The 27400-nt window shown below is 41.7% G+C and overlaps 1 protein-coding gene across 2 annotated transcripts in view; it reads left to right on the forward strand.

Annotated features, from left to right (window-relative positions):
• wdr37 (WD repeat domain 37) overlaps positions 1 to 26533 on the forward strand; it is a 128281-nt gene extending 101748 nt beyond the window's left edge. For both annotated transcript variants that reach the window (XM_055664787.1, XM_055664795.1), the window contains 3 exons: positions 10728 to 10862; positions 21772 to 21886; positions 24201 to 26533. In XM_055664787.1, coding sequence (XP_055520762.1) covers positions 10728 to 10862; positions 21772 to 21886; positions 24201 to 24332 — 382 coding nt within the window. In that variant the 3' untranslated portion in view covers positions 24333 to 26533. The remainder of the gene's footprint in view (positions 1 to 10727; positions 10863 to 21771; positions 21887 to 24200) is intronic.
• Positions 26534 to 27400: the final 867 nt, after the last annotated feature.

Here is a 27400-nt window from a genome sequence, read left to right on the forward strand (position 1 = left end):
CCTGTTTTCTCTCTCCCCCCTTTCTTAAAAAGTGCGATAACATTAGCTACCCTCCGATGCACAGGAACTATAGAACATTGGAAAATGATCATCAATGCGTCCACGATCCTAAGCCACTTCCTTAAGTACCCTGGGATGCAGACCACCAGGCCCTGGGGATTTATCAGCCTACAGTCCCATCAGTCTATCCAACCATTTCCTGCCTAATGTGGATTTCCTTCAGTTCCTCTGTCACCTCAGATCCTCTGTCCACTACTATGTCAGGAAGATTGTTTGTGTAGTCCTTAGTGAAGACAGATCCAAAGTACCTGTTCAACTCATCTGCCATTTCCTTGTTCCCCATAATAAATTCACCTTTTTCGGTCTTCAATGGTCCAACTGGTTTTAACTATTTTGTTCCTCTTCACATACCTAAAGAAGCTTTTACTATCCTGCTTTATATTCTTGACTAGCTTACCTTCGTACCTCATCTTTTCTCCCCATATTGTCTTTTTATTTATCTTCTGTTGTTCTTTAAACATTACCCAATCCTCTTGCTTCCCGCTCATCATTGCTACGTTGTACTTCTTCGTTTGAATTTTTATACTGTCCCTGACATCCCTTGTCAGCCATGGTCGTCCCTTTCTCCCCTTGGAATCTTTCTTCCTCCTAGGAATGAACTGATCCTGCACCTTCTGTATTATTCCAGGAAACACCTGCCATTTTTGTTCCACTGTCATCCCTGCTAGAGTATCTTTCCAGTCAAATTTAGCCAGCTCCTCCCTCATGGCCCCATGGTCCCCTTTATTCAACTGCAACACTGACCCCTCCGATCTACCCTTCTCCCTCTCCAATTGTAGATTAAACCTGACCATGTTATGGTCACTGCCTCCTAATGGCTCATTAACCTCGAGGTCCTTTATCAAATCCGGTTCATTACATAACACTAAATCCAGAATTGCCTTCTCCCTGGTAGGCTCCAATACAAGCTGTTCTAAGATTCCATCATGAAGGCACTTTACAAAGTCCCTTTCTTGGGGTCTAGTACCAACCTGATTTTCCCAGTCTACCGGCATGTTGAAATCTCCCATAACAACCACAGCATTCATTTTGCTACATGCCATTTTAACTCCTGATTCAACTTGCGCCCTATGCCCAGGCTACTGTTTGGGGGCCTGCAGATTAGTCCCATTAGGGTCTTTTTACCCTTACAATTCCTTAGTTCTGTCCATACTGACTCCACGTCTCCTGTTTCAATGCCACCCCTTGCAAGGGACTGAATTTCATTCCTCAACAACAGGGCAACCGCACCCCCTCTGCCCACCTGTCTGTCTTTTCGATAGGAGGTATACTCTTGAATATTCAGTTCCCAGCCCTGGCCCTCTTGCAGCCATGCCTCTAATTCCCACAACATCATACTTGCCAGTTTCTAACTGAGCCTCAAGCTCGTCCACTTTATTCCTTATACTTCGCGCGTTCATATACAGCACTTTGATCTCTGTATTCACTTCCCCCCTCGCACCGCTCGCACTGCTCGCACTGCTCGCAATTGGCCCTGACCTTACTCTGTTGTTAGACAGTTAATGTCCCCGGTCTGGGACCTGCTAACAGAAGTGGGAAAGAGAGGAGAAAAAAGGTTAATTTTCAGTGGGAGATAAGTTGCGGCAGGCACGTTTTGAAAAAGGGAATATTTCTGATCAGTCTAGTTCTTTTGGATTATTGGGTGCATTTATAAGTACTTTTGTTATAAGCTGTGAAGAGCGAAGCTGTGGGACGCATCCAGCATGTCAGAATATACAAATAGAAATGCCAGCTGAGCCAAAATGATAACGTATCGATACAGATAGAAAGAATAAGTGAGTCACCAACCGTCGGATAATTTTATTTCGAATCCAGAAGGCCACAATGTAACCAGTAAGGTTAAGTAAGGTTGTGTTACTCATTAGTACACCAGTGACAGAGGTGTAGGGATGCTGTAGCAACAGTGGTTCTTGATCTATGAGATTTTCTTGTGGTCTTTTCTTCCTCCAGTCTACTTTCCTCAACAAGTGTATGGTTGGTTGAGCAGCAACTGTGAATTGCCATGAGTATCGGTGGGTGGCAGGAGAATTGGGTAATAATGGGTGAAGGGGGTGGTGGGTGGTTAATGGCAGTGCAAAACGGGATGGTTAATGGCAGTGCAAAAGTGCTTGTTTTTCAGTGCTGTATGATTTCATGATTGTAATAAAATTCTACTGCGTCTGAAATTGGCAACGTATAGAATTCATTAAAATGACTCCTCTTGATTGTTCTGAGACTGAAAGCTGCTCATGTTTTACATTTCTCTTGAAGATGATGAAAAGCCTACCAAAATCCTAGATTTGCATATTTAATTTTACTTCGGAGTCACGTGAGTGATTCCGTGAAGAACCCAGCAGGTACTGCGCATGCGGCATTATCGCACAGCTGTGCAACGCGGCCAGCGGGAGTCGGGCTAGCTCCCGCATCCAAGGAACGAGAGGTAAGTACTTACCTTAATCGGGCCTTGTGGTTTTTGCTCCAGGGGGAGCAAAGTAGAGAGGCATGGTGAGCGGCCCCCGTTTCGACTCCAGCATGGAGCCGACAGTGGACGGGGAAAAAGCGCTACCCGGACCGCAAACGCTGCGGACCGCTGCAAGGAGCTGCGCTATACCGGTCCGCTGAACAGCTGTTTGGTAACAGCAGCGGACCGGCGGGAAGTTTAAAAAACCCGACCAGCAGCCCTGCAGACTCCTGACCAGGAGAATCACCGCCCGGGAACCGCCACAACGCCGCCTGGAAAACGGCAGGCAGCCTCTACATGCAGGTAAGAGAAAAATCTTCCCAATTTACAGGTTCTACAGGAGCCAACTTCCTCCAAAACTGGAACAGGTTGGAGAAGGCAAAAATAAGTATGTCTGTCTCCCCAAGCCAGAGGAGGTCATGGAGTTCACCTCCAGGAGAAAAGGGGCACTGGCTGAATGCCAAGGGAGCTGACTCCTACCCCAGTGCTATTGCACTAGCCATCTCCCTTGTCAAGGGATTGATGCAACAGCGGAGTTTGAGCTATGCCTCCTCCAATTTAGCACACCCTTTTGCTCCCTCTTTTGAGGCTAGCTAAGGAGGCCAGGGCTGGGCTGGCTTAAACACTGGGCAGGCGGACGAGAACAGCAGTATGCCAGGGGAGCAGGATCAGGAAGAGCTACTGGGTGTCGTGGGCCACTACATGGCTCCTCCACGCGACCATCTTCCCAACAAAAGTCCTGCAGGAGCAGGCCTTTCCAGAGGCAAATCCGCAGGCAGCTGGGTCAGCAGACTCGCAGACAAGCAGCGAATTCTACAGAAGGGTCAAGATGTTACCGCCTTTGCTCGCCTTTTCCACGGATTATACTCTCCCAGGATGAGACTATCCCATTGCACTACCAGGGTGCTGACGCCTAAGATGTTCCCAAATTTGGGATACTCGACTGAACAATGGTGCATATAGACCTGCCCGCAACCCCAAATATATGGGGCTATGCAAACCGCTGCTGCGGGAAGAGAGGCAGATAAACCTGTGCGCCTCATGAAGGCAGGCCATGGAACGAGCAGGACATCGCATCCAACACCCAGCTGGCAGCACCCCTCGGCATCCACCAGTGAATCAAACAAGGACTGGTGAAAGCCTGGCGACCGCTTCACTTTACCCCCAAAGTTCTTTTTAGACGGGGCCCAGAGCGGAGCCGTGGGAAGATGCGCCGCCCCACCGACAGCACCAGCATACCAGCAAACTACGCCTTCATGAAAAAACAACAAACATGGAGGTAGGTAGTCTGGTTCCTCCCGTTTACACTAAACAAGGGTGTTCTACTAACTGCGTGGGGGGGCATTTACACTTGTGGATAAAGCATGGGATGCTGTCACAAATAACTAAAATATACTCAACAGTCTTAGAGGATAAAAACGAATTCAAATTGGGCATATTACCGCCAGTTCAGCAATGCGCCCAAAGGGCATTTTCTCCCTCTAAGAAAAGAGAAGTGAGAAGGTCAAGCTGAACTAGAAAGGCTCATTACTAAACGGATCATGGGAGTAAACATGAGCCATTGGAATTTGTATCGAATATATTCACCAAAACTACAAAAGATGGTGAATGTAGCATCATCATTGATCTAATATCACTAAATAAATCTGTTGAGTATATACACTTTAAGATGGAGATGGGTTCTTGTCACTGCCAGACATCTGATCTCCCTAGGATACCTATGGGGAGCATTGATATGGAAGATGCTAACTATCTTATACCCATACACTAGGATCATTATAGATACCTAAAAAAATTTTACCTGGATAATGGATATCCCGGTTAGGGCAACCATGGGAGCATATAGCATTCCCTATGGTCTAACCTCAGCCCTAAACTATTATAAATGGCCATGAAAATATTAAGAAAACAAGCATAATCATGGCATATATTGGATGATATCCTCATATTAGGGGAAACAAAGGAATTAGCTGTGGCAGCAGTTCTAGCTACGAAACAGCTCCCTAAAGCTGAGGTTTATCCCACGCCCAGATAAACCAGAATTGAAGCGTTAACTACCAAGGATTATCTGGGCTTCAATAATAATTCCGTCCATATGACTGTTACTTTGCCAAGGTACTTGGGTCACGATAATCAAATCATGAATGTACCCACTGAAGCTATATCACAATTAAGGTGGTGGGCAGACATATATTTGGCATAGTTTTCAGCCCTATTATCATCACCAATCCCAACCTGGTTATTAAAAACCGATGCCAGTACTTTAGGCTGGGGAGCAACTAAACTCCATATCCAGCACAGGTAACAGATGGACCAATTCACAAACATCGTTACTACACATCCGGGCATCAACTACTTGGGATTGGTGATCGCCTATTGGGCTAAAAAGCATATGCATTTCAAATGCAGCACGTACATATGTGGTTACGGATTGATAATACTATGGTGGTGGCTTATATCAACCATATGGGGAGCATAATAATCATTATTGTGCAACAAATTGGTCAAACAAATCTGGCAATGGTGTGTCAAAAGACATTTTAACTATCAGCTGCCTATGTCCTAGGAAGCTAGAACACAGTGGGAGACACCATGTCACGGGGTAAAATCTATGATTACATTGAATAGATGTCAAACCCAAAATATCTGCTAAATTTATTAAGCAGTTTGAAAGCCAGATATCAATTTGGTTGCACAAGACGGAATCACCAGTAACCCATGTATGTGACTTAGGAACCAGATTAGAGGCAGCAGCGATAGATGCCTATACGCTGGAAGGGGGAATTTCTGCTTTGCCTTCCTCCCTTCTGCCTCATCAGACGGGCACTTCGCAATACAGAGGGATCTGTCTCCGAGATATTGAACGTGCCCGACCGGCCTACACAGCCATGGTTCCCAGTTCATCACGACACGGTGGGCGAGTCACCTATGGATTTCCCTAGTGGACCATGGTTGCTGACTCAACCCAGTATCAGGCACAAGCCACCCATACCAGGGAAACATCAAACTCCTGGGTGCAGGGTTTGAATAGACCTTACCAGGGACTGGGATTATCCAAAGGAACCATTACCACCATGTCGGCATCCCTGCGAACAGTCACTAAAAGCTAACATGGGTAAAATACTGCCACGACGCAGGGACAACGAACTATTCAACCACTGACGTATTGGAGTTCCTGGAACATCTACACCATGACTAAAAGGTGAGTTACAGTGCCGTAAATACAGCATGGAGCGCCTTATCTGCTTATCTAAAACAGCATGTCAGCAGAGCATGGGATCCCATCCACTGAAGGTAAACTTATGAAGGGCAACTATAATATAAGCCCCAAACACCCAGGTATATACCCATGTATGGGATATTGGTGTGACATTGACATGTCTCAGAGATGGCACCAGCCAGATCCCTCAGCTTGCTTAATCTATGTTTTTAAAAAACGCTCATGCTTATGGCTCTCGTACACGCTCACAGAGTCCGGTCACTCCATAAACCAGACTGGATAACATGGTGATTACCCCAGACGCATCACGTTCATATTTAGGTCTGGTAAAATCTAACTCGCAGGTATATGGGACTAGGCGAGATTATGAGTTCGGCACGAACTAGTAGGGTCGAGATCGCCTGCGTTTTCCGTGCTGTAGTCGTTATATGGCTATATGGACCAGGAACGCCCAATTCACTGGTGGGATTCCGGGCCTACCCACCAGAGTCCAGGTTGAGTGTGGTGACCCATCTACTACTATATATAGACACAACCCACAATCTTAGAGGGAGAGGAAAGCCTATGGGTCAACCACAGTAACCCAAGACGGGGTACGAGCCAAACCACTCCAAGGTGGCTCAAACAGGTACCGAAAGCTGCCGGAATAGATAATAATACATTTAATCCCATTCCACTAGGGCAGCATTGGTATCAGCGGCTGAACGAATGGACATCCCGGTTGACCACATTTTCAATACAGCAGAATGGTCAAGGGAACGGCGTTCAGAACATTTTGTTTTTATTATAAACCGTTGATAAACCTGATTTAATTGCAGGAGAATATTACAAACTGCAATATTAATTTAAGCTCAGAGGAGCTCTTTTATGTTGTTATTGTTAACAAATACCTTTCTGTTTCTTTTGAAAGCAGATCCACTGGTTGATTACGATAACACTTCCTCCCTCATAAACTTCGGCAGTGAGTGAAATAAAAACTGTTACACGGTTTGAAATCACAGACCTTTGAAGTCTTCACGGAATCACTCACGTGACTCCGAAGTAAAATAGTTAGATTAAACGAGTACTTACCAGTATGAAGTTTGATCTGTATTTTATGAGGAGTTACGGTGAGGGATTAAGTGCCCGCCGCTCCCACCCTCATTATATAGATCAAACTAATAAACTGATGTCTCGTGATCTTTACTATCTTACTTCAAATATTGTGTCTATTCTGTGATTCCACACCGCTGCTTCGAAGTATGCCGCATGCGCAGTACCTGCTGGGTTCTTCACTTAATCCCTCACCGTAACTCCTCATAAAATACAGATCAAACTTCATACTGGTAAGTACTCGTTTAATCTAACTATTAAACATATTCAAGATTAATGAGAGTAAGTTACACGTGATTTACCAGTTTGCACATCCCCACTGCTGGCAGTGGTCCATCCTAATGGGTCCATTTCACTCATAAACATAGATTGTGAGAGTTCTACTATAGGTCTTGGCTGCCAGGCTGGGAAGTAGAATTGTCACTCTAATTGTAGCTTCCAGGGATAGTGAGACAGCCAAAATTAGGTTTTGCTGGTTGCCAGATTGATTACCTTAGCTTCGTTATTTGTGCTGTACGAATCTCACACAGATCTGTGAAACAGGAAGAATTTTGTGAATGAAATGTGGGATGATTTAATGGGGAGTCTCATCATAATTCAATGCAAAAGTGCAACTATCTTTTTTTGTTGCAGAGATCATTATACGACTTGGCCAGTTTAGCTGCGTTTTATTTGGGAATCCGTGCTCATTATGAACTGGCATGCAACTGATCAAATTTTCTTTTGGGAAAATTTCTATAACTGTGGTGTGGATTTTTTACTGTGTGTAGTTTCAAGTCCAACTCTCAGATTCCGTTTAAATCGTACATTGAAAAACGCTGCCTCAGTTTACGTTCTCGAATAAAAGCAGAAAATGTTGGGAAGCCTGAGCCAATGCCAAAAAATGTGATTTTTTATTTATTGTTGATTTTATGAATTATCTATGAATGGGCTCGTTTATGGGTTTTCTACCTGAGCTGTTAGCCCATTGTCACTTTACAGGAGACTAATTGACCTGCTGGGATCTCCGTATTTTCAATTGTTAATTATGTTGTTGGCATTTACAGCTCCTAAATAATGTGCGTACATTTATAAATGGAAAATGCCATGTGACTAATACACTCTATCTTGTCCACAAAATTTAAAAAAAAGGCACTTCAATATCTTTAGTATCAAGGTTGACACCTTTGTGTTAAAGTAGCATGCTTTAGCTTAAGGGTGGTATTAAATTAAAGAACCTCGCTCCATTGCTGTAGTTTAATCCTTATTAAACCTTAATTTAATGTCAATTTGAATTAAGTGTGCCTGCATAAAAAGGCCTCCAGTGGCTTGGATGCTGCTAAATTCAATCAACATCCAGATCAGTATATGAAGTGTGCTTTCCTTGAGTAGCACACAGACAGGAACAACTGACGTTGTAAATGACTAAATATTAAACTTCATTAAATGTTCATACGTGATCTCATCTTTTGTGTAGGCTCATCAGAACCAGAGAGAGACTGGAACTATTCACATTCTCTGTTCATTTAGAATCACAGAGTTATATAGCTTGGAAAAAGGCCCTTCGGTCCACCTGGCCTTTGCTGACTAAGATGCCCGTCTATACTAGTCCCATATCTCTCTAAATCTTTTTTATCCATGTACCTCTCCAAATGTCTTTTAAATGTTATAGTCCTTGCCTCAACCAATTTCTCTGGCAGCTTGTTCCATGCGCGGACCATCCTTATGTGAGGAAGTTGCCCCCTCGGGTCCATTTTAAACCTGAGCCCTCTCACCTTAAACCAGCATCCTTACCAACTGCATCACAGTATGGTATGGCAACTGCTCTGTCTCCGACCGGAAAGCATTGCAGAGGGTGGTGAAAATTGCCCAACGCATCACCGGTTCCTCGCTTCCCTCCATTGAGTCTGTCCAAAGCAAGCGCTGTCTGCGGAGGGCGCTCAGCATCGCCAAGGACTGCTCTCACCCCAACCATGGACTGTTCACCCTCCTACCATCCGGGAGGCGCTACAGGTCTCTCCCGTTGCCGAACCAGCAGGTCGAGGAACAGCTTCTTTCCGGCGGCTGTCACTCTACTCAACAACGTACCTCGGTGACTGCCAATCACCACCCCCCCCGGACACTTATTATTATTTATTCAAATCGTTTGCTATGTCGCTCTTCCAGGGAGATGCTAAATGCATTTCGTTGTCTCTGTACTGTACACTGACAATGACAATTAAAATTGAATCTGAATCTGAATCTGAATCTGAAAATCCTCAAGTTTGTGATTCCCCTTCCCTGGGACATGGATTGAATGCATTCACCGCAACAATATCCCTAATGATTTTATACTACTTTAAAAGATCACCCCTGAGTCTTCTTCGCTCCAAGAAATATAGTCCTAGTGTGCCTAACCTCTCCCGATAAATCGGGAAACATCCTCGTAAACCTTCTTTGCATTCTGTCCAACTGAATGATCTTTCCTATAGCAGGCTATTGTACACAATACTTCAAATGTGGCCTTGCCAATGCCTTCTACAGCTGTAATATAATGCCCCAACTCCTTTATCAGTGCCCTACCTAATGAAGGCTACCATTCCAAACACCTTCGCCACCAGTCTGTCCTACTGTGACATCGCTTTCAAGGAAGTATGTGCTTGTACTCCGAGGTTCCTCAGTAGGGTCTCGACCTGAAACGTCATCTATTCCTTCTCTTCAGAGATGCTGCCTGTCTCTTAGAGTTATCTTATCCGCCCCTGGGAATCGCCCACTGCCGTTAAAGCTAAACCTCCCTGAGAAAATCTCACACCCAGGATTTTGGTCACCCGCTGATCAGATGCAGCCCATCCCTCTTGTACTGGACATGGGTTGAATCCCTTCCCCCTACCTCGTCCACCAGCTCCTCAGTCATGCATTTATCCGGTTTTTCCTTCTATTTCACCTAGAAACTTAGGTGACGAGTCAGCCACATTCATGGGTCTGGAAGGACGTGCATCAATCAGACAGTTAAATATTGCAGATTTCCTCTCCGAAAGGAAGTTTGTTGAACCTGATGGGTTTTCATGATAATGTGGTGGTTTCAAGGTGACTGGAGCCGACATGAGGTTTTGTTTAAAGAATTCTCAGTTGGCATGGTGGTATTCGCCAGCACGTGGCAGTGGGAGTAATCCTTTCATGACTCCCCTTTCCTCTGTCTGTTATCACCTATTCCATCATGTCTTAGATCTGGCTGCTGTTGTTGTCCTCTGGTTTAGTAGAGATATAGCGTGGAAACAGAGTTTTCGGCCCACTTGGTCCACGCTGCCCAATGATCACCCGTACACCAGTTCTATATTACCCTCTCTGGGGAAATTTAGAGAAGACAATTAACCTACAAACCTGCTCGTCTTTGGAATGTGGGAGGAAACTGGAGAAAACCCACACGGTCACAGTGAGAACATGCAAACTCCATACAGACAGCACCCGGGGTCAGGATCTAACCCGGAGCTCTGGCGCTGTAAGGCAGCAACTCTACTGCTGCACCACTGTGCTGCCCTTAGTCTCTGGAGTAACTTATTTTAACGTTTTTTGTTTGTTTTAAGTGCTGGTAATATCACAAACAGGGTGTCTAATGTAGCTGTGGGACATTTTTGATGCCCTGTATGTATATCAGGGCATTGACCAAACCTTAAAATACAAATATCAGGGAAAGGCTATCCAAAGATGCCATCCATGTACTCACTCATTCACTTACTCACATATGCCCTGTGTCGCTAGCAATTTAATAGCTCGGGTGAGTTTATTTGCTCATAACCCAAGATCTTAATACTTGTCACCTGAAGAATTATTCTGATAATCCGCATCATTCTTGACTGGCTTCATAAGTGCAAAGGTTTTAGGTAAATATAGGATACGGGCAATTTGTTACTTTAGTATATTTAATAGTTATTTACTGTTGTTTTTCATCTCTCTCAGCACTGTAACATCTGCTGTCTTTACTGTGGGCGATAATGTTGTATCTGGCAGTGACGACAGAACTGTGAAAGTCTGGGATCTCAAGAACATGCGATCTCCAATAGCAACTATTCGCACTGACTCAGCAGTCAACAGGTGAATGTTTTTAAATTTACTTTGAATTGATGAATCAAAATTGATTACCAAAGAAATAATTTCTCCTTACTCCCTTTCACGCTTGTTCATTTGTGATTCATTCTCTTGCCCGCGATCCTCTTCTGCCTTAGAACTTTAATTATTGTGACATACAGCTGTTCATGATCAGTAACTTTAAAAGACTCCAAGCCATGCATTTTTCCGAGACCAAAAGAAATATGTTTTATTTTCTGCTGAATCCAATATTTGTATATTATTTTCAAATTCGTAAAATGTTGGTATTTTTACTTTAGCTTGATCTTCAGTTCTCTCTGGAAGCACCTGGTGGCAGTAATGGTCTAAAATACTGCCTTTATATAAAAATAATTCAAAACACTGTTCAATAAACGAGGACTTAGACCTAAGTTGTTACTGAGATACTGTTGAGAGGGACAATTTAACATTTTTAACTTTAAACATAAAAAACTCCTTTCCTCACACAACAAATGCAAGACCTTTTTGGAAAAGACAAAGCACTGGAGTAACTCAACAGGTCAGGCAGCATCCCTGGAGAAAAAGGATAGGTGACGTTTCAGGTCGGGACCCTTCTTCAGGCTGATCTCGGTCTTTTTAGTTCCAGAGCCTGCAGTATTTATAAAATCGGGATATGAAGCTTTCGTTCTGAAAATGTCTCATCCATTGAAGTATTAAGTATGCAGGAAACATGTGACGGTCAGCTTACTGCAGTGTTTATAAAACTGTTAATTTGTGTTAACGATAAAATTATTATTCTTTAGAACTGAGTGTCCTTTCACTCCAAATGTTAACCATTAGAAATTTAATAACAAATGAGTTACATGATTCCAACCTATCTTAATTTTCCACCTGACAACCTTTGATAAAAGTTTTGTTCATGATGAATTAAATGTTATTTACTAACATAGTGAATCCTGCGTGCTTATCCACAAATATAGTTTCTCTCAGTTGTGAATTGAGCGCTTCAAAATGCATGGAGGAGAATTTCCAACATAAAACCAGAACATCCTGTAAATACCCATCAGGTCAGGCTGAATCTCTGGTAGAAAAGCAAAGCTAACATTTCATGACGAAGACTCTTCTTTGTAGGATTGCATGATTTTATCTGTTCCAGGACACATTGACAGTATAATCTACTTCTAATTAGAATAGCAAGACTTGGTAAAACTTCCAGCAGATTGTCTTAACTTCTATTAATTTCGGTTACTCCACTCTGATATTTTGCAAATGTGTACCGATGTCCCCAGTTTATAAACACCCGACTTATGTACAGCGCATAAATAACAGTGAGTGTTTGGAGACTGGTGGAATAGATTTTTGGCTGCTTGACACTAGCTGGAATTTTGTCACATCGAACCCAGGAAGAATTCTTTGTAGTTAATGGTGCCCGTTTTGTGAATCCTATAGGAGTCCTTTAGTGGTGCAGCGGTAGAGTGCTTCTTTACACCACCAGAGACCCGGGCTCGATTCTGACTGCTGGTACTGTCTGTATGGAGTTTATCACATTCTCCCTGTGACCACGTGGGTTTTCTCCGGGTGCTCCGGTTTCCTCTCACACTCCAAAGACGTTTGTAGGTTAATTGGCTTGGTATAATTGTAAATTATCCCTAGTGTGTGTGTAGGATAGTGTAAGTGTGCGGGAATCGCTGGTCGGCATGGACTCAGTGTTTCCACACTGTATCAGTAAACTAAACTAAAGTGATTTAATTCCCATTTAATTCCCTGATATGACAGCAGATATTATGGAAACATAGGGCAAGTCGAGCAATATCCTTGTAGAGATGAAGGTAAGGTTAATGGAGTTAAGCACAAAGTGTTGCAGCAACTTTGCAGGTCAGACAGAAACTGTGGAGAGAATGGATCAGCAATGTTTTGGGTCAGGAGGCTTGACTAATTGCAGTAGGGGGGAGAATGCCAGAAAAGAGGCAGAAGTGGTCAAAGCACGGCAAGTGATAGGTAGATACAGGTGAGTGGAGTGTTTTTTTGGCAGATGGATGGACAAAAGCTTGAGCTGAATAGGAGACAAATGGCTGTCTGTCGGTTAAGGAGAGAAGAGGACTGAAATGTGAAGCCATAGGGAGGGATATAGGTGGGTGAAATGTTACCTAGAACTGGAGAATTCAATGCTCATACTTTTGCGTTGAGCGGAATATGAGGTATTGTTCCTCCAGTTTGCATGTGGCTTCACTCTGGCAGCGGAGGAGGTCCAGAACCAAGAGATCAGCATGGGAAGGGGTGTTAAAATACTTAACAACCGGGAGACCCAGCAGTCCTTTAGCGGACTGAGCATGTGTTTGGCAAAATGGTCGCCTAGTCTACGCTTGGTCTTGCCAGTGTAAAGGAGACCACATCAGTAGATTTAGAGGAGGCGCATGTCTCAACCGGAAGGGTTCAGGTTTCTTTGTCAGAACTGGAAGATGTTAAAGTGTATTTCATATTTATGGAAGAAAAGTTGAGTTAGAGGCTCTAATTGAGCGAGAAGTGGAAAAGCACTCTGCTGCTTGAGAACTTCTCTTCTGCAGTTAATTTATTTAAATTCTAGTTTTCTACTTTCCAATTTTCTCATTTAATACCAGACCTGGCTTAATAAAGAAACTTATCTATGAAGCACACCCACAAAATTGGGTGAAGATCAGTGGTGACACTCGAGCAGCTCTGCTTTCATTTTGGCATGGACAGATAGACAGAGCCACTAGTATATCCTTTTCCTGATAGTGAGGTACGATAATTATTGTAAAAGTGGAATTAAATTCTAATAATTCATGCCTACACCTTTTTACAGGATTTCAAGATCACGTAATGCACGCACAGTCACAGAAGTATTTTATTAAGTTTATATTGAGTTTGGCATATGAAAAAATAGAGCATTTAACTGTTCCCAGTACCTTTTGAGGTGGCTCGAAACAAAATACAAATAGTCCCATGTTCTGGTTTATATTTAAATTGCACAACCTCCAACTAGTGAAATTAGAGGTTGCATATTTAGGGTAAGAGGGAAGATATTTGGAGAGGATATGCAAGGGACCACCTTCACCAAGAGGCTGGTGAATATCTGGAATGCATTACCTGAGAGAGTGGTTGAAGATGGGTCATAGACAGGATTTAAGGAGTGTTGAGCACTTGAATCGTCTAGGCGCGAGAGTCTATTGGAAAATTGTATTTTGCATGGAAGGTTGGGATGGATGAAGTGGACCAAAAGGCCCTTTTTTGATCATGTGATTCAATATGGTTCACTAACCCGTTATCTCCCACTCTACCGTGACCCCATGATTGTCTTAAGATGGTCGTTGATCTTATTTCATCAGGATTTCTTCTCTCTACAGTCCCAGCCTTTAGTAGCCAACCTCAATATCCTCTTACGGGACTGAATTGGTTAACTCATTATTTCAGGCTGCATTTTGCTACAGATTCTATTATTTCTCCCCGTGTCTAATACCTTCCAAGTTATATCTGTGATTCCTTTGATATGCCCACTATATTGCTAGTTTACAGTTACCTGGTTCCAGACATCTCATCTTCACCATGGGCATCCAATCCATTGACACCTTTATCCCTAGCAGGATGATTTGAGGGCCTTCACTTGATCAGTGGTCTAGCCAGTCCCCTTTTGCCATCATCTGGCTGAATTTATTTTTATACTTTCTTCATGTCAACATTGTAGCTTGGGCCCAAATGATGCCTCTTTTTTGATACAACGAACAAAGTCAAATTCAGGACCCCTCAACGCCTCTGTTATATTGGTGTTGCTTTGTACGTCATTTCATTAGACTTGCTAACAGTCTCCACCCTCTGACTTCCATTGGGAAATTTTTTGATTTCTCCTTTCCCTTCTCTATCTTTATCTCAACTTCATCATCTCTATTTTAGGAGATAGGTTGGCGACCAGCATCCATCATAAACCAACCAACTCCCACAGGTTTCTTGGCTACTTCTCCAACTCTGTTTCTTTTAAGGACTCCATAACATTTTCTCATTTTCTCCACCTGCAATATCTGCTCTGATGATGAGACGTCCCACCGCAACGCCTTTAAGATGTCTTCCTTTCTTCTTAACCTTGGCTTTCCCTCTGCCATAGTTGAGGTGTCTCTCACCATGTCTCCTCTATTTCCTGCAGATTAGAGTTTATCCCTTCAGTTCCCAGTCATGACACAGATAGGGTTTTCCTTGCCTTCGCTTTTCAGCCTAGGATGCCTCCACATTCAAAAGTAATTCTCAATAATTTCTATCATCCCGTGTAATCCACCGCTAGACACACCTTCCCCTCCATTGTCAGAACTCTGAGGGGACCTTTCCTGGGGCCAAATGCTTTCTCCTGTTCTATTTCTAACGTTATTAATACATTCTAGAACATGGCAACATTTTATTTTTGTGCAGCAGTTCACCCCATTCTCCCAAACCCATGGCACCCCGAGCTTGTAGAGAGATAGAATAACCTGATCAATTAGAAAAGGGCATTTCTGGAGGAAATGCTGGTGCCTCAGTTAGCTCGTAGGATATTGCCGTTAAATATATTCTCTATTGAGTTAGATGGTCTCTATTTAATGCCATTGGTCTTATTAAGACCCAATAATTCTGGGCAAATTAATTGTGGATGTAGCCCAGACCATCATGGAAACCAACTCCCTTCCATTGACTTGATGCTGCCTCGGTAAAACCACCAGCATGATCAAAGACGAGTCTCACCTTGGACACTCTTCTCCCCTCTCTCTTCAGGCAAGAGTTACAGAAGAGGTACCTCAGAACATGACAATAAACTAAACTGTACTAATCTTTGTTTTATAACTTCCGCTGTAAAGCCTAAAGCCACGAATGGAATGTAGGCATGGATGTTGTTAGCTCTGGAATGAACCAGAGAGGGGGACCACATGGAAGGAGTGAGATAAGGAGAAATAAGTGCTTATACTAGAGCTGAGCTGCGGCATATCAAGGAGACCCTAGTGCTTAAACAGATTGTAAACATCAATGTAGTAGATTGAGATTTATTATTGTTATGTGCACTGAGATACAGTGAAAAGTTTTGTCTTGCATACTATCCAATCAAATCAGATAGTGCTATGTAGAAATACAATTAAGCCCAGCTCAAGTAGAAGCTCATGTACAGTGAAGATAAAGAGTGCAGAATATAGTTCTCGGCATTTTAGCACAACACACAAAGTCCAATATCTAATAATGTAGAGGAGAATCGGACTGTACCCCACCTAATGGTAGGACCGTTCAGAAGTCAGATAATACGGGAAGAAACTGTTTCTGAGATGGAATTAAACATATTGGACAGCTGATGCAGCACCACTAAGTCTAAGGGAAACTCTAGCACTGTAAGGATTACTGATTAAAATGTAAGCAGAAAGTCAAAGCTTTAAGAAAATTTCAAATGAATTATTCTCGGTTTACAATTACATTTGCACATCTGTGTCTACTTTACTTATTAGATCTGGATTACAATTAAAATCCAAAAAATGCCTGTGTCAATGCACTCCTTGTGGGGATATTTGTGAACTTTGCTCTTTTTTATAAGAAATACGTATTTGATCTTGCAATATCACAGAGGACAGATGAGTTGCCTTTGCTATGTTTAACTCGTCATCTACCCTGTTTCCTGCAATTCTTACTTTGTCAAAGGGCCTTTAACTGATTACCTTGGGGAAGTCTACTCTGTTAATAGCTGAGTCACTCTGATCTCATCCTTGAGATCGTGATGCCACTGAGTTGGAAGAGTCGGTAGGGTGAAGGCAGGAATGAACCAATCCGCCCTCACCAAAGATGATTTTCATCTTCAAAGTGTTACTCCAAGAATTTCATTGAAATAGCACATTCATGAAGATTGACAAGAATAACATTCTAAAGCTTGGAATATTTCGCTATCAAGGCATGTTTTAATTGAAGGTTCAAAAGAACACAGTGTCTGGAAAAACTCTTGCATCACAAGGGGAAGGCATTCAGCCCATCGTGACTGTGGTTGATATTTGGAAGAGCTTTTGAGTTAGTCTAAATCTCTTGGTCCTGTGCGTATATCATTGTAAATGCTTATCCTTGAGTGTTTCGTTTCTACTATCAAATCTGCCTTGCCTTCAGCTCAGTCAATGCACCTCATAGAAACATCAGGGGATCTCATAGAAACATATAACATTCTTAAAGGATTGGACAGACTAGATGCAGGAAACATGTTCCCGACATTGGGGGAGTCCAGAACCAGGGGTCACAGTTTAAGAATAAGGGGTGGGCTATTTAGGACTGAGATGGGAAAAAACTTTTACACCCAGAGAGTTGTGAATCTGTGGAATTCTCTGCCACAGAAGGCAGTGGAGGCCAATTCACTGTATGTTTTCAAGAGTTAGATTTAGCTCTCAGGGCTAAAGGAATCAAGGGATATGGGGGGGAAAGCAGGAACGGGGTATTGATTTTAGATGATCTGCCATGATCATATTGAATGGCGGTGGTGGTCCAAAGGGCCGAATGGCCTACTCTTACACCAATTTTCTATGTTTCTATCCCATGTCACCATTATCTGCGTATTTTCCAGAACTAGCTTGTATTGCTTGCAGACTTTTGCCTGAGTATGTCTTTAGATTATTGATAATATAGCTATTCAAAACCGTTCCTCTTCCAGTCCACCTACCAACTGTCGCTAGTATTGAGAACATCTCTTAACTTGTCTGCTCACTTCCTTCACTGAATGATCTGGGACCACTCGAGTAAATGGCATTGGCACCTTCTGTAATGCCAAGGCATCCTTTCCATATTAGCGTGTTCAGAATTGAACAGAATAAACTCTCCAATATCTGGCAAGATGCAAAGTCAACATCTTGGAGAGGGAAGACATTGAGTTCCTAACAGAATAAAAAAGAACACAAAGCGCTGGAGTATTCAGTGGATTTGGAAGCATATCTGAAGACCATGAATAGACAATGTTTCGGGTCAGGCACTGCTCTTTGGACCAGTCCAGACCTGAAATGTCGCTTGGGTGCTGTCTGACCTGTTGATGCATTCCAGCACTTTGTCTTTGTTTTGTAAACTAGCTTCTGCAGTTCCTTGTGTCTCCAGATCTAGGAATAACCTAATTTCCTAGAAGCTCTACCTGGCAGATAAAGTATGACACATAGAAATAAATATTGTTATAGTAGTAATGTTTTTCAAATTTGATCTGAAAAAAACAATAGACTTAGACTTAGATCCTTTATTTGTCATTGAACGAAATGTAGTTGCCTGCAGCCATACATGTAATAATAAACAACAAAACACGCAATAAACACAAATTAACATCCACCACAGTGAATTCACCAGGCACCTCCTCACTGTGATGGAGGCAAAAATCTTAGGGTTACTGTCTCTTCCCTCCTCTTCTCCCTCTGCTCTGAGGCGCAGCCTGGGGTGGTCGAAGCTGCCGCCCTCCAGTCCAGCGGACGCAGCTGTTGCCACGGGAGCTCCGGAAAACAGGCACCAGCCTGACATGCGAGCTCCCGACGATGTCGTCCACTGGCCCGCTGCCGAGCCCCGGATTCAGGTCGCCGCCGCCAGAACGCTGCCTCAGCCACCGGAGCGCCATCTCAGCCCCGCGCCGGGCCGCCTCAGCCACCAGAGCGCCGTCCCTGCCCCGAGCCGCGCCGTCCCAGCCTCAAGTCGTGCCGCTGCCACCGGAGCATCTCAGTCCCGCGCCGGGCCGCCCTCACCGGAGCGCCGAGTCGTGCCACTGCCATTGGAGCGCCCGAAAGCTGCCACAGCTCGAAGACGGCCAGCCTCGCGTTGGTGAGTCCTGGCTGGCTCTACCTCCGAAGCCTCGAGGTCGGTCGCAGGTTGGAGGCCACCAGCTCCGCCATTAGGCCTCAGCACAGACGGAGGTAGAGAAGGGGGGATACGACAAGAAAAAGTCGCATTCCCCCGAAGGAAGAGACAGAAAGCCCTGTTTCAGCCCCCCCCACATATAACGCAACCTAATAACCAAAAATGTAATTAAACAAGACAAAAAAAAACAACAACAAAAAAAGTAAAAACAGACGAGCCGCAGTCGTTCAACAGCGCCGCCACTTCCATAGTTATCACATATGGCTCAATTATATTTTATTGTGCCCTCCTTCTGTCATCAATTTTTATGGTAATCATTTCAATCTCTTCTTCTTCTTGCGTATGCGTGCACAGCCTAAAGTTGTAGGACAACTTGTTCTATTTGATCTTATTTGATTGTGCACGCCGGGTTGACTGCATTCGTCGAAACAGGGCGGACCACGTGAAGGCTGCAATCTCCCCCCCGTAAACATTTCAATGATAGCAATCTTACCTTTAATGGCAGATCGTGGGTTCAAATCCTGCTCTGGCTCTTGGATGAAATTCTAGGTGGCCTGGTTAACATTTACATTTTTTTAGCCATAGACCTTCCAGGTTCAAAAGGCAGCAGGGACATTTCTGTGCTGTACTGATGAAAGTGGACTGACTGGCCATTAGTCTTTGTTTTGCTGTCTGCCCAGACCTGGGTCTGCACAAATTGTCTGCCACGTTTGATTGCAAAAGAGCCAGCCTTATTTCTCAAATAATATATTGTGAGTGAAGTGCTTTGGAACGTGGTAATTTTAGAGTCATGCAGTCCAGCCCACCACCTACATGGCAATCATCTAGCACACTCTAATACTGATTCATTCTCCCCACATTCCCATCATCGCCCAGATTTGCCCACTCAGACTAGGATCAATTTAAGCTGTCTATTAACCTACAAACCCACGGGTCAATGGGACGTGGGAGGAATGCAGAGCGCCCAGGGAAAGCCTGCGCAGTCACAAAGACAATGTGCAAATCCCCAAATCAGCACCCAGGTTACTGAAACTGTGACCTAGGGACCCATCAGCTGCACCAACGTGCCACACTGTGATAATTGTCTCCTCTTTAGTGCTAGACTATTTTGCAATCCGGTTCACATTTAGCTATAATATTTAATTGTAATCATTGCTGGGAATTAATAATGACTAAGAATTATATAAAATCACGATGCAGTGGTGAAATTGGAGCAGGCTTTTCTTTTTAAAAATGACAAGTCTAGTCTTTACTGACCCTGGTGCCCTGCTGTCAATTTGTTTTAAAAGGGCCAACTTGAAATAAATGGTCTCTAATACTAAAACCAGCCCCAAATGTTCCCCTTACTCTGCATTGAAACCATGGGATGATATAATTCTACGTGGAAGATGTCGCATGAATTGATGGAGTTTTAAAATGTCTTAAAGTGTGACACTGAGCATTGCATAGTACTGGAAAAATGACTATTTCTGTATCAATGGGGAAAAAAGAAGTCAGCTTTTGCCTACTGCAGTGACTTGATCGAATGTAAATGAAGTTAAGAATCGTGACCACTAACTGGTTTTTGCTATTGCTTGAAGGTTTTTTAAAAAAGCGAGAATCTAATAATTGTGCCTATTAAGATAGTGTTGAAAGTGGTAGGTTGAATTTTGTTTAAAAAGTCTTTTCATTATACAAAACGTTCGTTGGCAGCAGTTGGCTTTTTATATAAAATTTGTAGTCATTATTAATGCCCAGTAAATACTCCAGTGTTCTTATGCTGAATACAAATTGGAATAAAGAATGGAAGTATGAAATGGAAATGACACCAACATCAAGGTGCCAATCAGCCACCCTTCCCCTGTATCCACCTATCATTTGCCAGAATCTTTCCCACACCCACTTCTCTTTCCCACGTTTCTTTGCCAGCACTCTCTCCCCGACTCCATTCAGTCTGATGAAGGGTCTCAAGCAGTTATGCTGCCTGTCTATTACCTGCCCAGATGCTGCCTGTGCCACTGAGTTCCTCCAGCACTTTGTGTTTTGATTGAAGTGTAAATCGCTGTCATAAAAAATAGGAACAACGTTTTGTTCATAAAGTACAATGGGACTAATCTCTGCTTGCAGCATTCATTTAATTCAATGAATTCTGGGATTTTGTTCCCAGTATTTTATCAAATTTCTTCAAGAATGGGTCCAGTGTGTTAACAGAGAAAAAAATAAATAAACGCTTCGAGATAGGTTGACCAGGGATTCTTTGATATTACAGCACAGATTGAAATTATTTGTTTGTCATATTCATTTGAGTTCCAGTTAAAGCTAACTCCCTACTAATAGGTGTAGCACAGTTTTCTTTACTGCAATGTGATTTTTAAAATAATTTGATCTGGTCAAAAAAATTGATATATCCTGGATAAAATTACTTTATTTGCATTGTGCTGTGTTTTGACCCGAAGCGTTGCCTATTTCCTTCGCTCCATAGATGCTGTCTCACCCGCTGAGTTTCTCCAGCATTTTTGTCTACCTTCGATTCTCCAGCATGTGCAGTTCCTTCTTAAACAATCCTTAGGGAGTTGGGTTTCAAATGGAAATATTGCCGGTCTTGAAGTTCAGTTTGGGTACTTCTGGAATTTAGTTACTTTGCAATTCTGATGTGCTTTCTACATTGCTGAAAACAAAGCTGTCATTTGCTGTGCAATAATCTTTTTGGACCAAAGCCAGGGCACTTGGAGTTTAATGTAAAGAAATGGATTTTGGCAAAAGGGTTGGAAGCAGGCATTGAATGGGAGCTGTGCCGCTGTTTGGATATGGTTCTCAATTTTGGTGCAGATTGCTGTTTGTCATAACGTGAATGCATCGGGGTGTGCAAAGCAAGAAACCTGAAACAAATGCAGATTAGCAATACATGTGTGTGCCCATTTCCACTGAAGATATGGGGTATGCTGGCTGGGAATATATCCATTCCGGGACTTGTTGGGGACTTGTTGAGGACGATGTCACTAAAGGTACAGAGGAAAAGTGATGCCTTTTCTCCAGTCTTCCTGTCTTCCAGTAGCTCATGCTGTTTTGTCTGGCCTTGCTTCACATATCAAGTTTGGGAGTAACCAAGCTTATGTATTTTTTTCTTTCACCACAGGATAAGTGTTTCTGTTAGTCAGAGGATTATCGCACTTCCTCATGACAATCGTCAGGTTCGACTATTCGACATGTCAGGAGTACGTTTGACTCGTCTCCCCCGCAGTAATCGTCAGGTAATTTAATTTATATGATGCTACTTCATTTTTTTTTTTCTCTCTAATAGGCCAATATAATTTTTTTTATGCAGTCATGATCATTAGAATTGGTATTAACGAGCAGTTTGTATAACAGTAGGATCAATTTTTAGTGCCATGTCAGTAGAGTTGTTGTCTGTCACTGTGGTTAAACCCAGTTACTGGCCTCTCTACAAATTGATGCATAATAATATTTGAATGGCACTAATCATTTGGCAAAACAAACGCCAAAACGATTAGGGCAATAGCATAATGTAAATCCATCATCGTGCCACCACGATATGTATTCAATTTTATTTTGTCTTAAAGTTGAAGAGAATTAATTTGTTATTAATGCATGCAAAGTAATTACAAATACATTTATGAAATTGTGGAATATAGTAGTGCACAAACTAAAGTCAGCTTTATGCTTAAATGATCTACTTTAAATGAAAAGTATGACTACTTTTCAATCATCTGCTGTTCTATATTCATTCAGATATTCAGCATGTTAACTTGTCAGATCTACGAGCTGCCCATACTTGCTCCCAGTCTACTTCTGACGAATCTTTTTGTATTATATTGTAAAAGCTCTTCTGCCACCCTTAATTTCCAATTGTATTTGAGTTTTTAATTGGGGAATAGGAAAGGTAACATGTACACATCAGTATTACCAATGCCAAATTTATGTGCAATTTACATGTTCATGGGATTCCGATCAGAATACCCAATTAAATGCATAGTGCTCCATGTGTGGAAATAATTCTAGTTATAGTCTTACACTTGTGTGACAAGAAAGTAATGTGCATGTTGAAATAAGTGGTTATGGGAGTATGTAAAATATCTCTATTGTTGAGATGTGCTTAAGCTCTATTGATTCTAAACCTTTCCATTTTATAATTCCTGACTGCAATTACATTAGGAATAAAAGTACTTTTGCAACAAAAACTACAAGGGATATTGGAACTCAGCAAAGAACACACAGAACGATTTCAAATGATTAAATTATGAGTCACGATTGATTGATTTCATTTGTGAATTTAACATTGTCTTTGGAACAGAAGTCCATGTGATTGTTCCTTTCAAAGTTTTAAAGGAAAATTAAAACCAGAGGTCCTGCCTTATGCTATTGCCCTAATCGTTATTAGAAAGTGAGAATGTGAGCATTGAGAAAGTACTGATTTATTTCAACACTGATCAGTTGCATTTATGAAAGAGTTTGATGTGGTGCAGGATGTGAAGACTTTGTGACCTGATAAATGGCATGTTTCAGCAGAGCCCCGGAGAGTTAAGCATTAATTGATAGCAATCAGTTATCAAGTGAGTAGAAGGGCCGCAGGATAAGCCTTTATCTTTTTTGTCCGGTCATAATGCTCCTGTCCGTGTTGATTTAATATAAATTTGGAGTTGTGGAATACTAACATGTAAGGAAATAGAATCTGATCATAATGAGCCTGATTTGCAGAAAATCGTGATTAAGACTGACTAAATGTTACTAGCTCTACTTATTCTCAAGAAAACTTCCCCTCTAAACATACTTGGCATACTCGCCTTTACTGGTCGGGGCATTAAGTATAAAGATTGGCAAGTCATATTGCTGCTGTATAAAACTTCGATTGGGCCAAGTTTAGAGTGTGACGTGTGACTCTAGTGGCTGCATTATAGGAAGCGTGTTTGGGCTTTGGAGAGAATGCAAAAAAGATTGACAAAGATGTTGATTGGATGAAAAGGTATTTGCTTTAAGGTTGGACAAACTTGGATTGTTTTCTCCAGAGCAACGGCGGTTGAAGGTTGATCGCAATATACAAAATTATAAGCGGCATTGATAGGGTACATATCCTTTATCATGCGGTGGAAATGTCAATACTTGAGAGCATAGATTTAAAGTGGAAGAGTGAAAATTGAAAGGAGATTTGTGAGGCAAGTTTTTTTTTACATGGAGACTAACAAGTTCCAGCAACACGCTGCCAGGGAAAGTTGTGGAAACAGATACGGTAATAATGTGTAAGAGGCATTTAGAATTTAGAGGCATTTATGAATATGCAGGAGATGGAGAGATATAACCTGTATGCTATATTAGTAGTAGATGGGATTAATTAAAAGTGCCATTGCGGTCGACACAGCCAATGGAGCAAAGGGCCTGTTCCTGTGCTGTACTTGTTGTGCATGTTATGGTCAGATATTTTACAGTCAAACCTGGCTTCTGTTGAAAAGTAAACCTGATTAGACAAATTTCAGCGAGACCCCTGTTGACCACAGTAAGGTATGAAATTAAAATATAACTGGAAACTAGTTTATTCCTCTGCTCAAACAGGGTCATCGGCGTATGGTGTGCTGCACAGCATGGAGTGAGGACAACCCCACATGCAACCTCTTTTCTTGTGGTTTTGATCGCCAAGCCATTGGTTGGAATATCAATATCCCAGCACTTCTGCAAGAAAAATAAGATACCATCAAGTGTTTCGGGAAAGACTTTAAAGAACTCCATTCTTTATCGTCTTACTATGTTTCTATTGCTATTAATGCTGTGAGTCTTCCAGCTAAGAAGAGTGTTGTGTGATTGATGTTAAATGGCTTGACATGCACAATCCGCATGTATTGCCAATGAAAAACTGCTTGGTTAATAAACCAATCTTGTATGCAACTGTGCATTTATTATAAATATTTCTTTGGTTTGTAATTTATGTGTCTGTGCTGGGCGTTAGAACTTGTTGACCTACTCAGAGCAAACCTTTAAATAGTTTCACTGAAGTTATAGCTGGATACTGTCGCAACATACGCAAGGCATTTTTGTTTGGGAAAAAATATGAAACTGTGCTAAGTGTAAATTATGTGCAAGTTATAGTAGTGTTGTTACTGAAAATTCTACATTTTTGCCTTATGGCCTTCTGGAAAAATTCACGGTTGGTATATAGCAATTTTGACACATCACACACTGAGGTGTTATTCTTTAGTAGTATCTGACAATCACTTTATTGCCATGCATTTGGAGATATGCATTAGGTTTGTTCTCTAATTTCAGCAGTGTCTGGAATTTAAAAAAAAAATGTTTCAGCTGTCACATGAGTTGTTGGTAGTGTGCAATTGATAGATGTGTAACTTAATGTGATGTAGATAATCATGTGATACCCTTTATGGCTAGACCCCTTTATGTATTTGTCAAAGTGCACCCTGATATGGAAAGACTGCTGTTAATTTCTTTTTGTAAGCAGTTTATTCTAAACTTTGTGATACAAGCTGATATTAAATCCACAGACAGGTCCCTACCTCCAGCATGGGAAAGGGAAAAAATGGTTAGTGATATGGAGATGTCAGGATGCTTCAGAAAGATCAGTAAAGTGCAGAAAGAATAATTCTGGTTATGAATGCTGTACTGAATGTAAACACTTTGGTTGTATGTGCAGATCATATTTTAGTGTCTCTTGCAATGACTAAGACATTTGAACATAAGTGCTGATTAAGTTAAATCATTTAGAACCAAATATCTTGTAGGTTTAACATGTTTGCATATTTTTTTTACAGTTAAGTACAACAATGCTAGTTTTAAGTGATTTAACCTACAGCTCTTTAAGAGACCAATTACTACAGTGCCATCCTTTGCCTGGCTTGCAAACCAGTTTTATTAACCTTCATTGGTACCCAGAGTTACTTGGAATAATCAGGTATGGATTTAATTATAATGAATTTTCTTTGATTAAACCCAAAGATTAGTGTTATTTCAGAACTCCAATCAATTAACTGCATAATTCTGTCCACATCTGCCAATGCACAATCTGGTGTTGTGATGTTGGCTTTAGAGCATTTAACGAATGTCTGTTGTTACAGACAAAGTTCATAATGCATTAATGCTAACACAGGAGATGTCCCCCCCCCAGGGATTCGACAGTACTATTTGAGTGGTTTGTTTTTCATATCTGCAAATGAATGGTTGATGCTGAAGTCCACACATGGAACTTCCTATGAATAGATCAGTAGCAGGATGCCAAGTATGGTTATGATAACAGAACAATATAAGGCACTTTACAAGTACACCTCTGGGTATTTTATTGTTTAAGCAGCAAATTGTTTTTGGCTAAACTGTAGGGCATCCAAAATGATCATCATTGCTGTTCAGGCTTCTTAATAGAAGTTTTTGTTTCCATTTCTTCAATTTACTGGGTTATTTTTGGTAATTCAATGAAAATGTGGTTATTCATTTCATTAAAGAACTAAATACGCATATTATAAATCACATTTTAATGCTCTGGGACTATTGTTTCAAATGCAGCACAGAAGTGTGACAACAGCTTATGAGCAAGTAGAATATATCCAGATATGACCATATCATTATTCATGAGCAGTCATAGAAGCTACCAAGGGTGTTTCTACAGCAGAAAATAGATTTGTTGCAATAAATTGCTGAATCAGACAGTCAATGAGGTTTCTACGTTGATCTACTTGGATTATTGGCATGCTCATTTTTGTAAAGTTTGTTCAAAATTGCTGCATTGTGAAACATGGGAAAAGTTGTCTTTCGTAAGATTAAAAATTAGTGCATTACGTTTAGGGGAAAAAAAGACATTGTACATGTTTCATGCACCATATAGTGTTTTTGCAAGTCTGTATTTAAATTTGAAACAACTGCGGAATTAAAGGTGAAACACACTGGATCTTGTCTTTCCCGAATTGTGGTTATTTCCATTGCAGGCAACGCAAGGTGCTGCCACTGCGCCCAGTGACGTGTTCATCTAGGGAGTCATATTTTTCTTGCCCCAAAGCCATAATGGATACAGTCACAATTGTTGAACATGTTTGTCGCTGATTTATACTGAAACGTGACCACTCTGCTTTATTTCTATACTGTCGCCTTTTCTTCTGCGTCATTTCACAGCGAAAAATGCTGCATGATTCAGACGCCGTCCTGCATTTTCCCTTTGCTCTCTCTTGGCATATTTCACAATAAACAGAGGCAAGTAATCACTGGTGGAAGTCAATCTATTCTATCTAGCTAATTAGTTGATGTTTAGTTTTGAATTTGTTTAGCAGTATGTGCACCACATATAGTAATTTACATTGGGTTGGGGTGTTAGGACTATGAGTATTCGCAGGCAAAGGCAGATATATTTTTATAAGATAAGAAACAAATTGCATCTTGCTTTGTAAAATCACCTATCACTTTCTCATGAAATAAAACCAAGTGATTTGTTTTTAGAATGCCTTGTGCCAAATTCTGCTATTTGCAGCGAGCAGCCTACGTATTTTTACACCATAAACATGTTCCTTAATATTGTGCTAGTGATGTAAGATTCTGTGGATAAATCTGACATGTTTTTATGGCAGTAAATCAATGTGATAGTCAGGATTTGTACGTAAACGTAAACAACTTAATACACAGAGAACAAGACACTTTGACAAAGATTTTCATCGTATAAAGTGTTTAGATAGTGACTATAATATCACAGTATATTCCAAATTACTGCTTAGGATGATTATAAAACTTGACACCAATTTACAATGGATATATTATGGTAGAGT

The sequence above is a fragment of the Leucoraja erinacea genome, chromosome 2, assembly GCF_028641065.1.
Source record: "Leucoraja erinacea ecotype New England chromosome 2, Leri_hhj_1, whole genome shotgun sequence".
Lineage (NCBI taxonomy): Eukaryota > Metazoa > Chordata > Chondrichthyes > Rajiformes > Rajidae > Leucoraja > Leucoraja erinaceus.